The following is an 11,732-nucleotide window of genomic DNA, read 5'->3' as shown; positions in this document are numbered from 1 at the left end:
TCACAGCCCCAAGCTTGCCAGAGCTCAAGGAGCATTTGGACAACACTCTCAGGCACATGGTGGGATTCTTGGGGTGTCCTGCACAGGGCCAGAAGTTGGACTTGTGGGTCCCTTACAACTCAGGATACTCTGTGATTCTGTGATCTGGCAGGATGCTCTATATATTCTAACACAAATTGGATTCTAGGGCCCTCAGTCCCAGTGAAACAGCTGGGTGGAATGGCCATAAAAAGTATGCAAATACAGAAGTAGAGAAATACGAGATTGTCAGCAAGCAGTGCTCTGCAATTTTTAAATGTATACATATATATATGTAAGCATATATATATACACATATAGAGTATAGTTAGTTTTAAATCTTTGGAATAAATTCAATTTTTCTTCTCTCTCTTTCTTTCTTTCTTTCTTTCTTTCTTTCACTCTCTCTCATGCTCTTATCACAAATATTACATCATTGCCCTAAAAGATGGTTAGATTTTGGTCCATATTTCATGCCATATGGGCCAGACATCGTATTTCCCCCCTGTCCCCAAAGTGTTCAGTTGACAGTCACAGTGTTTTGTGAAAACTGTGAGGAAAACCAGCATCTTTTGAATAAATTCAATCTCTCACTGGAACCAAAGGTTGCAAAATGCTGAGAATTCAAGTGCCAAGGATCCCGGTGACAGCTCTTAAAAACATCTATTGAGTTTCTTGTTTGCTCTTTTTTCCCCTTAGAGTACAATTTTACCTCCCAAAACATAAATTAAGGGAAATATTTAACAGTCAATGAGTCAAAACAGTCAAAGAAGGGCAATTGGCCAATACATTATAAAAGAGCAGCAACCATTTGTGGACCACACGCTATTTTGTTTCATTTCTAGACACATCTTGTAGGGATGGTCCGCAATATACAAAATGTACAACCTAATGACCACCTGCCTGCTTGCACAGGCCATTCTTATGGTCCTAAATGCAGTCTTTGGAGTCAGTGCCAAATAGGTTCAAATACAAGTTATGGCAATACATTATTTAGGTTTGTTTTTTTTTTCCTTTTGTAATGAAGACTTTAATCCACTTTGAGCCAAAGAAATCAAATTATCAATATGACGGAAGGATGAGCATGAGACCTCCACTTCTCCTTGATGATTCACACCGTAGGCCAAAATGGACCTCTAGGTTAGTAATACTTTACACCAATCATTTGGAAATGTCTCACTGCTGTATGTAAAATCCCTTCCTTCACGACTCACATGGTTACATTTTTTCATATAGGAGTGGGCTACAGCATCAACTTGATGAACAGAAAGGCAGGACTTTGATAATTTCTTTAACAGGCTAATGCTGAATGAAGCCATTGTACTTGGAAGAGGTTCTTGATTTCCTACTCAGAGACTGGAGTAGGATTTTTGGCTTGGGGGGGTTTGTGTGTAAGATGCTCAATAAACAGGTTTAAATTAAAATGTCTGCAGGTGCTCTTTACAGAAACAAAAGGGTAATGTTTTAAATTGGTTAATAGAAGAATTGCAAGAAAAAGCAACATAATTCACCACTAAATCACCGTGGGTTGTGGCTAATATGCTCACATGATGTGGAAGGAATCCTGTAGTCATGCCTGTTGTGGCCAGTCCCAGACTGATATCCAGGTGAAGACAAGGAGTTCTGAAGATCACTTGTTTGTGGAGAAAAGAGAAAAAAGGTTTAAGCTTCCAAACAAGCTTTGAAAGTTTTTTGTTCAAAAAATAAAGAAGTAGTCCTAGTATGGCAATAAGGTGAGGCTTACAGAGATATTAGGTATCTCTGTATCTCAGGGGTTTATCCCTTGGCTACTTAGCCATCATGGCAGCAGCTTCCAGAGTCCCTAGTGCATATGTTGTGCAATAGCCAAAAAAAAAAAAAAAAAAAAAGAAAGTTAAAATAAAAACAACCAACAAAAATATAATCCTCCATGAAGTCTACATAAACTCAGGCCAAAAAGAGGATGTTTGTGTCACAAGTGTCACTCCACAGTCTACTGCCATTAAGGCCACTGGTATTGACTTAAAAGGATCTCAATAGCTCAGTTCTAGGAAGAAGAACCAAAACCAAGACAGGTCAAAGTGTCTGTGAGAAGTCTGATGCACTGAACATTAGGAATTCTCAGAGAAAGAACAAAAAAACCAAGAGGTTAATTTTGGCTACCAAACTGGGATTTGGTTTTCTAGGTCATTGTTTTTCCCCTGTCTATTTAAAAAGAAAGTTAGTGCTACAAATATGCAACTTCAAGACCACATATTGTTCTACTGAGTTGCACTGAGAAGCAAGTTAGATAAGCCCCTCCTACTGCCGTCCACTGCAGGGAAGCCTCCTCTGTTTTCTTTGATTTCCATTGGCAAAAACAGGAAACAAATCCAAGCAGGATGAAGTACTGCAAGTGATTGTTCTTTTTCACTGACTTCACCTCTATAGCATCTCCTCGCCTGCATCTTCTCCCATCCAGCTGGGGCAAGGCATAAAAGAACTGATGTAGGTATTGAAGTGTAGCTGGGTGCATGACACTGTGAGCATGTGGTCCCTGTACAGAGGATTATATGGGATCAAGTTCTCTTCTCCTGTAAGGTAGCACGTTGTAACTTGAGTTCCACTTTCATCTCACAACACTTAGCCCAGATTACATCCATGCCAAGCTGACCGATATTTAGATGTGTCTCTTCATGTGGAGGGCGAGGTGATCCGACCTGGAAAAACACCTGCAATATAAAGCAAGCAAGAAATGAAATAAGTACAGGATTTTGGAAAACAGGGTTTCTGCTCCTTCCTTTTTAGGTACAGGAGAAAATACATATCCCAGTTTAGAGACATTCCTTGGGTTATCCATGGATTGCCACCAAAGCCTGTGTGATTGACCTCTGTGACCACAGATAGACAACTATTATCCTTTCCCTGTTCCTCTCCCTCTTGCTTCTTTCACTGAGTCAGACATCAGGGAAGAGTGCTTATTTATGCATCTGTACTATAAAACCAAATACTTAGTATGCATGTGATTGCATATTAAAAAAATAATGAAATAAGTTTTATTCACGTACTCAGCAATGCCATTTTTTAAAATACCAGCCTTCTCAAGTGCCTACTCCTTGTAAAAGAATTATGTTAGTTCTGAAAGCTGAATTCTCATTTTCAAACCCCAAATTGGAAGGAAAACTGGTTCAGAGTTTGGAGGCTGACAATCCATCAGGCTTCATATCTCTCCCTCCCTCTCAGCTGGGAATCTGGGTGGTAGATAATATGTGGATTCTGATGAATATTATCTCCCTGAGGGATGTTGACAGAAGATATTATGCCTATTTTGTAAGAGTGAGAATTGAAAGACAGAGAAGGAAAGGAAGTTATAAATCACACAGGTGTGGTAAAACCAGAAGGAAAAAAGAAAGCCAGGACTTGAGCTTTCAACTTCCGCTTTTTATCCACAAAGACTTTTCAGTCCCATAAGAAAACATAACGTTTTGTCATTCTGAACATGCAGCTGGATCCTGATAAGATAGACTCCATACCCATTAGCTATGGGATTGAAAGTACCAGTCCATAACACTCACCATCACAGGGTCCTTTAAGATACGTATGGCATCAGAAAGCAAACCACAGGAGAAGCAGCCAGTGGTTCTGGCTGCCTACCCCACAGCCTTAAGCTTGTCACAGTGGCAGGACTCAGATACACTCAGAAATTAAACTTCTACTAGAAACTTCAGTTGAGCATTTAAAACTAGGAGGTTTTCAAGTTTTCTGCAAATTCTGGCTTACCTTCTTTCCACCTTAAGCCACAAGATACTGGCTAATTTATTTTAAAAACATTTACTACAAATATCACACCAACCCCCAGATACCTGTGGCTTTTGAGTAAACTGGATCTGTAGGCTCCAAGAATACTAGGAAAAGCTACTTATAGAACTGATTTGCTTGGCATGTCTTTTCAGTATTCCACGGAACTAGAGCATAAAGCAGCCACCAATAATGGTCTGAAGAATATCCAATGGCTTATTGTGAGAACCAAGATAGCTCATATATGGACATCAAGTGTATTTTTAAAAAAACAGTAGTTGAGTGTTTTGTAGTTTTCAGAAAGAAGTAGAAGAACAAACTGAACAACCCCCCAAAAAAGCCAATACTGATAGATAAAAAAAGAACAGTCAAACTAAATACCCAAAGGATAAACACCCTAAGCAGAGAAAGGCTGATAAAAGAGAAGAACTACAAAAATGAAACTATTTTAAATAGTTAGGGGACCTTTTCTATCTTGTCTGCTGCAGTATTCCACTGCACATGTAATTGATCTGCATCTACACACAAAGATGAGTGATCAAGAGGTACATTTTTAAGACAAAGAAACCTTGAAACAAGACAACTTCCACAAGAAAAGTCATTTATTCATCTTCTGTGAATGAACAATGAGCATAGCTCTGCCCAAGTTATCTCTTCTCCACTGGCAGGGCTTTACAGGGGAGTTAGTACTTTCAGAATGGCAGAAACTGAAGACTTCAAAGTAGGATGGAGAAGGCATTCCTCCAAGGTGCTACATGAGGCACAGCAAGACACACATGAATCTGACAATGGACACTGGAGCTTCAACACAGCAGGCTCTGCACAGCTAGAATTTTCTAGCCCTAGAGTGACAAAATACACCTTTGGACCAACATCTCTCTCATCAATCTTAAACTGAGAAAGCAGCATGCTCTGGCTACAAGGGCTGCCAAAACAAAACAACAGCTTGAGTGGCTGCCAAAAAGACAAGCACCAGCTGGCACTTCAGTCTAGGACTAGTCACAAGACCCCCACCCAAGCACAGCTTTTCCTCTCCAATTGTCTCCTATAGATGCAACCCAGGAAAGTGTGTGCTGAGTCACACCATAGCCAGATCTATTAAAATTATAGATTCAGCACATTGTTTCACATCAATAACTACCATATTAGCATCTATAATATTTTTATAGGTAATAAAATGGTGCCATATTTACTGGTTTATAGCTAATAAAATGGTACAATACTAATTCTTCACATTCTCCTGCTGACTAATTCGGTTAGTATCTCTTGGTAAGGCTGTTGGATGTTGATATTTATTTTCAACTGTAAAACAGTCCATACAAAATTTTTTGCAGCTAAATCACACTGTCAATATTGATTACTGGACACACTTTTTTTTTCCTTTCTGGGACTAGAGGCAGCAGTGGAAGAGGCTCCACAGGATAAGCTGTCAAAGGAAACTACTCTCTTCAAAAATCAAGGAACAGGGGCTTGCTGGTCTCTAGTCCTGCCCATGACATGAGACTTGCTCTGTACCTCTGGCTCTACACCTCTTTCAGTTCCAGATCAGCTCTGCATATCTCACATGGGCCCTTAATAGCCTTCTCCATCATCCCTCCTCCAGTCTAGCTCTTCCTAGAAAGAACAGTTTATGCTAGAATAAGACACTCTAATTATAAGTCATACAGGGATGTGTGATATAAGAATTCCCTGCTCCTAAACATGATTCCTTCCTTTCTCTTTTTGCTGTATCTCCTTAGCAACACAATACTGCTTGGCACTAAAGCCTCTGAAGGAGAAAAAGGGAAAGTAAGTACAATGAGAGAATATATTGCTCAGCCATTTCTCCTACTAGCTGTGGATTTTGCACTGTGGGATGTGTTCATTCGAGCTAAGTGCTCTCTCAGCTTGGTATCAACAAGGGAACCATGCGCACATGTGCACATACTCTGAGAGGAATAATCTGGCACTAAGCTGCTGTCTCCTAAACACCTATTTATGTAGAATCAGCAAGTACCACTACCCTGTCAAACTCTTCCCCTTGAAGTCTGAGGGCTTGCACTGTGTGAGGAACAATCCCAGCCTGTGTTTCTGAAGAGCAAAATTCCTGGGGAATGCTAATAACCATCATAACCCTGGCATCTGGAAGGCAATAAGGACTTTTCTTGGGGTGCTTTCCACACCACTTTAGTCGATTCTCCTTTCTCTCCTGCTGCCACAAAGCCACACACCATTTGCAGTACATATGATGTTACTCAAAGCAGTGGTAGTTTGCCAGATATGACTAACAACGTGATCTGTGGACTGCATGGTTTTGGGATAGAGCTGGGACAGCAGGAGAAGAGAATCTCATCTTCTTATCTCTTTTGTTATAAAACTGACTGATACACAGAGGACACAAACACTGCTTTGACATTGGTCGGAAGGTGAGAGAGACAAGCACATCTCAAAACAGTCTTGGAAGGGAACTGCAGCCAGACTGTGTGAACAACATCCCCCTCTGCTATCTGAATCACCCCTTCCATGCTCTGTTTGCCAAGATACAGCCTTCAGCTCTGAACAACAGGCATAGGATTTGTGCTACATTAGTGTTGTTAAAACAGTTCCAATCAGCTCCTTAAAATGCAACAAGCCAGCATGTCTGAGAGAGTGGTCACAGCTTCTGTCAATAATGGAGAGTGCAATAAAGGGTAGCAGTTCAAATACAGAGAAACTGTTCTCCAGCTGGAACCCTGGCTCAGGAAGGCACATCTTTAAAAGTCTGCCTAAATGGCTAAAAGGCAGTTTCAGGCTCATGTTTCAGTGCTTGCTTGAGGTGACCTCTGCAATAGGTGGTAGCAAAAAGCAAACAAAAGAATGAAAAACAGTAGTATGGCAGAGTGGGGCAAAAGAACAGGCACTCTAAAAGCTTGCAACATTTAACTCGGGGAATAAGGACAAATCCGCCTTCTATCACCATGCACAGAAAGCATAGACATAGAATTTAACAGTGCACAGTCCTCAGCACTCTGAATTTTATTAATAATATTTTCCTTTCATCTACAGATTCAGCAGAAGAGAAGAAAATGCATTAGATGATTACAGGGATATATCTCTTGACTGCAGTGACTGAGTTTGCTGCCAAAGAGAAAAGCTAGGTAGAAAGGGATAATATGGAGAGGGAGAATAACAAACACCTAACAAAGGGCCGAGAGACCAAGGAGTTGAAAATACTGGCTGTATTTCTTTAGATCCCTGCTAAAAATACTGTTTGTCCTGACACAGAAACCCTGGGGCTGTGTGTATATGTGTATGTGTGTGTGTGTTTGTGGGGCCACTCAGAGGAAAGAAAAGAAAAATGCAATGCCTTATATTTGAAACAGAGAACATAATTGTTCTCATTCACAGAAGTGCTTAAACAAAAGCAGAACTGCAGAGGTCCCTACTTGGCTTATCCTGTCCCTCATTCTGAGCAAACAAAAGATGATCCAGGGATAAAACAAAAGATAATCCAAGAGGAAGCCCTCCGTGGGGGAAGGGGGACGGGAAGAGGGGAGACAAGGGCAGAAGAGCACTTAAGGAGATGAAGCTCTTGGAAAAGCAGGATGTGAAAATGATCAAATTTCCTTCCCATAAAAGGATGGGGTCCCTTGTTTATGTCCCACACATCCTCTCTCCACGCATATTCTCTGTTGGTCTGTTGTACCCAGAGGCTTCCTAGAGGCTTTATTGTATTACAAAACGTTTCCTTATCACAGTCGAGAACCTTAGTGCTGCATTAAAAAGATGGGTAATTTTCTTAAGCCTCTTTTAAAAATATATATAAATAGGATTAGCTGGATAACATGTTCAGATGCAAGCACATTATTTGATTACTCAATAGTGGATCCAGGTTTCACCCAGGGCACTGCCAATCTTCAGCTGGGGGGGTGAGTGGGGGAGAAGTGCTCATTGTTCGATCCTGTCAGTGCTGTCAAGAGTCATTACAGGGGTAATTGCTTTTGCTCCACCCTGATTTCTTATCAATTGGGATTAGGGATGTGCATAAGGGTGTTTCTTTGGTTTTGTTTCTAAATGGAAAGAGCCCAGCACCAAGCTGGATCAAAACCACTCAGCACCAAGGAAGAATGACCAGATTTTTCAGAGATCAGTATTGACTGAAGCAGCTAAAGCAGCGAGGACTGTACACACAGATCGCGGTAAGGGCGGCTCTCCCGGGGAGCTGCTCAGCCCTCACCCCATTTCTGAGTGCCCAGAGCTGCTGGGTGCTGAGCCCTCACCCCATTTCTGAGTGCCCAGAGCTGCTGAGTGCTCAGCCCTCACCCCATTTCTCAGTGCCCAGAGCCCTGCTGGGTGCTCAGCCCTCACCCCATTTCTGAGTGCCCAGAGCTGCTGGGTGCTCAGCCCTCACCCCATTTCTGAGTGCCCACAGCTGCTGAGTGCTCAGCTCACACCCCATTTCTGAGTGCCCAGAGCCCTGCTGGGTGCTCAGCCCTCACCCCATTTCTGAGTGCCCAGAGCCCTGCTGGGTGCTCAGCCCTCACCCCATTTCTGAGTGCCCAGAGCCCTGCAGTGGGACAGGCTCCTCAGGAACCTCGGCCCTGAGCAGCTGTCAGGCTTTCAAATCTGGGCCCTCATGGAATGAAAGTGCAGAGTATTTCCTACTTCAAACAGAAGTCAAGAGACAGAAAGATGGGGAGATGCTTTGTGGAAGGGTCCACCACTGAAATGGTCTAAGGCCCTCTGGATGTCTTCTCTGCTGTAAGAGTATTAACAAGAGCTGCCCTATGAACTGAATCCTGTGCCCACAACAGACACCAGCAGGGTGTCAGACCTATATCTGGTCCCACATTTTGTTCCGTGCCACGGGATGGAAACAGCTTAGACTGCTTAGGAAGAATTCCCCATCTGCCAGCCTGCCTGGCCACTGAGGCAGAGAGGACAAGGGCTGAGCAGAGGGTCCCTCCATGGTACAGGGATCAGGCAGTGGGACAGAAAAGGACTTTGCTGGGAAGCAGGTCTCTTGCCTCTGGGAGCCGGTGGCTCCATGCCAGTCACAAAAGTCCACAGGTTTCTTGAACACCATGTCAGGAGCTGCATTACCTGTCACAATGGTTGCATTTAAAGGGCTTTGCACCCGTGTGCTTTCTGTAATGCCTCGTGAGCTCGTCGCTGCGTGCAAAACGCCACTCGCACCCTTCCCACGAGCACTTGTAAGGCTTCTCACCTGCAGAGGGGAGGAGAGAACAGTCAGTGTGGCAGCAGCATTACTGAGCACTCAACTCGAAAGCCCCGTGTCCTCCCACCCTGCCTCTAACCCATTCGAGTAGATTAGCCCATCACACAATTCATGGTCAGCCTGGGAAATAACTTAGCGATTGTGATGTATTGTACAGAGGATAGTTCCAGTCCAGATTTTACCACAGCTAAAAATCTCGCACAACCTTATATTTTGTTTCTACAAAACCAGCCAACTGGCCTTTGAAGAAGTCCTAAGAATGTCCTCAAATGCCTAACCTGGTGTGTGGCTGAAGCTTGATTTTCAAATAGCTCTTTAGCTCACTCTAAGCTTGCCAGATTGTGTACTGTGATACTTGAGTGACTGTACTAACACCTGAACACTGTACAGGTGTGCACCACTCCTGAGTGACCACCACTACTGCATCACCACGATTCTGTTTAGCCTTTGCATGGCCAGCCTCACATACCCCTCAAGCATTCATGCCTGCTGCCTCCAAGGACTGCAAGTTTTTTACTTGCTACTGACAAGAAATCTACCTCTAGAACCAAGAAATTATGTGTCAGGTCATGGAGCGTGAGAGGATACATTTTTACTTCTTTGAATCAGCTGGTCCTTCAGGCTTCTTGCACTACACCTTCATCAGCTATTATTCTGCCCCAAAATATTAAAAGTACCACTGAAGGCAGTGAAAGGGTGTAGCGGTAAGACAGGAGAGATTCTAGTCTGCTGGTAGCAGTTGGACTCAATGATTCTTGTGTGTCCCTTCCAACTCAGGATATTCTACAATTCTATGTTCATATCTAACTATCTTCTAATCCACATCAGTCTCTGCAGATCAAAGTCTGCCATGGTGTAACATTTGTGGAGTCTTTAACACGTTCTGATGAAGAATCCCAAGTCATGACTCCCTTTCCCTTATTCAGTGCACATGCATCAGTGTGCATTCAAATATAACATCTGCCCCCACAACAAATGCTCCATTGCATCTCCTACATAAACTCCATGTCACTCTTCCCTATGCAGTCAGTTGAGATAAAATTCAGACGAGAAATCACTATCACTACCAAGCTTCTAAGTGGATTCTTACTTATTTATTTGTTCTTAAAATTGCTAAGAAGGTAATCTTAAAAAATCCACCATGGGCTACACTGAGGCTGCAATCTGTAAGATCCCTCTAGGCCACTCACACAAAACAATCACTTGACCACAGCAGACAGTGCACAGACACGGGTTGCTATATTTGTTGTGTCTATTCAGCAAATAGAAGAGTGAGATCTGGTTATGGGAGACCTAAGTATATCATGATGATGAACCAGAGAGGCAAAAATAGCAAGAAAAGTGAAAAGGGAAAGAAAACTGCAGTAAAATACATGAAAGAAAAGCTGTTCTTTATTTTGTGAGTTTCTACATACTTCTTGTTGCACAGGCAGCTCTGCTGCACAGTGGTCATCTGCCCCAGACAGAACAGCAGAATGGGCTGAGACTTTAACTGAAGCTGAGCCATTTTACTGGCCTCTGAGAAGTTTCTTCAGCTCAGTAGTCAAATTAAAAGATTCCTTGGGATAAAGTTGTGAAAAGGAGGCAGAAGCTGGCAAACCTACACCAAAATATCCATTTATCCCACAGTTCCTGAATGAAGAAAGGCCAGCCTGGATGTTCCTGTTGTGAGTCACAGTCCCCCATGGGAAAATGCCCAACAGGACAATGGACTGAGCCAACAATAACACTACCCCACTTAGAATGTGGCTGCTTGGTCACCTCTGCAGACTCACCTCCTGTTCCTTTATTGTGTGAACAGGATTTCTTCAGGAAAATAAGAAGTTAGAATCATCTTCTTAGTGAGCAAAGTGCTGGTGTCTTGTTTCTGGGCTGGTTACTCAATTGTACCTCAATTACTGTCACCAGTGCTGGCCCCACTGGTGACTGCAATGGAGTTGCAGCTGCAGCAGTCTCCCCCCAGCCCTTTGCACCCTACCTGGCAAACATCATCTGCTCTCTTCAGAAAAAAGGGATTTCTTAGGGCTGGTCCTGTGCCTGTGATGGAGCACCAGTTTTGTCTGAACAGTTCATATAGTATTTTAAAAAGTTGTCAGTAAACAAACCTCAATGATAATGCAGTTCCTTGGTTCTCTGACGCTCTCTAGTGCCTACCTTAGAGTGGAGACAGCCAGGCAGAGAAATTGCCTTGCAGCACATATGCCACACACGCTGCAAAGCAAACGCAGAAGACGACTGCTCAGCCAAATCTGGCAGGTACAGCCAGCCTGAACGATACAGTCATCTACAGAGCAGAAGGGTGAAGGAAAAGCATCCTGGGCTTTCTGTGAAATCATATAGGCTACTAGGACTGGAGTTTGGCTCGTTAAAATTTGTCAAGAGCTTTGAAAATATACAGTGCTATATATAGGTTACAAGAGACAGAAAAGCCAAGCACGATTACTGGTAAACCCACAGAATGACACATATCTCTGTTACTTGCTGCAGGGGCTCCTCTCCCAAGTGTTCCAGCTCTGGCCTTGCACAGCCCTGAGCTGAGTTTTGTTTTTCCTTTGTAACCCAAGCCCTGTTCAGCAAAATGTCAGACAGTACCTCTCAGTGCTCCAGACTGCATGCTGCCATACCGTACTCCCAGTGCACAAGGTAAACGCAAAGGAGCACAGTGACCTTTAAATCCATGTCAGACAGCTCTCTGACCCAGAGACCTCAAAGAGGTTTGATTTCCTGCCCTCCTGCAGCTACTCAAGAACACAGGAGGAAA

At 43.1% G+C, this 11,732-nt stretch overlaps 1 protein-coding gene across 1 annotated transcript in view; it reads right to left on the bottom strand.

Moving 5' to 3' along the window:
• Nucleotides 1–390: 390 nt before the first annotated feature.
• The window catches only part of KLF7 (KLF transcription factor 7), a 57,957-nt gene continuing 46,615 nt past the window's right edge, over nucleotides 391–11,732 (bottom strand). The window contains exons 4-5 of the mRNA XM_056496627.1: nucleotides 8,836–8,959; nucleotides 391–2,708 (exon numbers count right to left, since the gene is read on the bottom strand). Coding sequence (XP_056352602.1) covers nucleotides 2,657–2,708; nucleotides 8,836–8,959 — 176 coding nt within the window. The 3' untranslated portion in view covers nucleotides 391–2,656. The remainder of the gene's footprint in view (nucleotides 2,709–8,835; nucleotides 8,960–11,732) is intronic.

Source organism: Oenanthe melanoleuca, chromosome 7 (assembly GCF_029582105.1).
Source record: "Oenanthe melanoleuca isolate GR-GAL-2019-014 chromosome 7, OMel1.0, whole genome shotgun sequence".
In the NCBI taxonomy this organism is placed as follows: Eukaryota; Metazoa; Chordata; class Aves; order Passeriformes; family Muscicapidae; genus Oenanthe; species Oenanthe melanoleuca.
The sequence above is the reverse complement of the archived record's forward strand: the minus strand, read 5'-3'. Positions and strand labels throughout refer to the sequence as shown.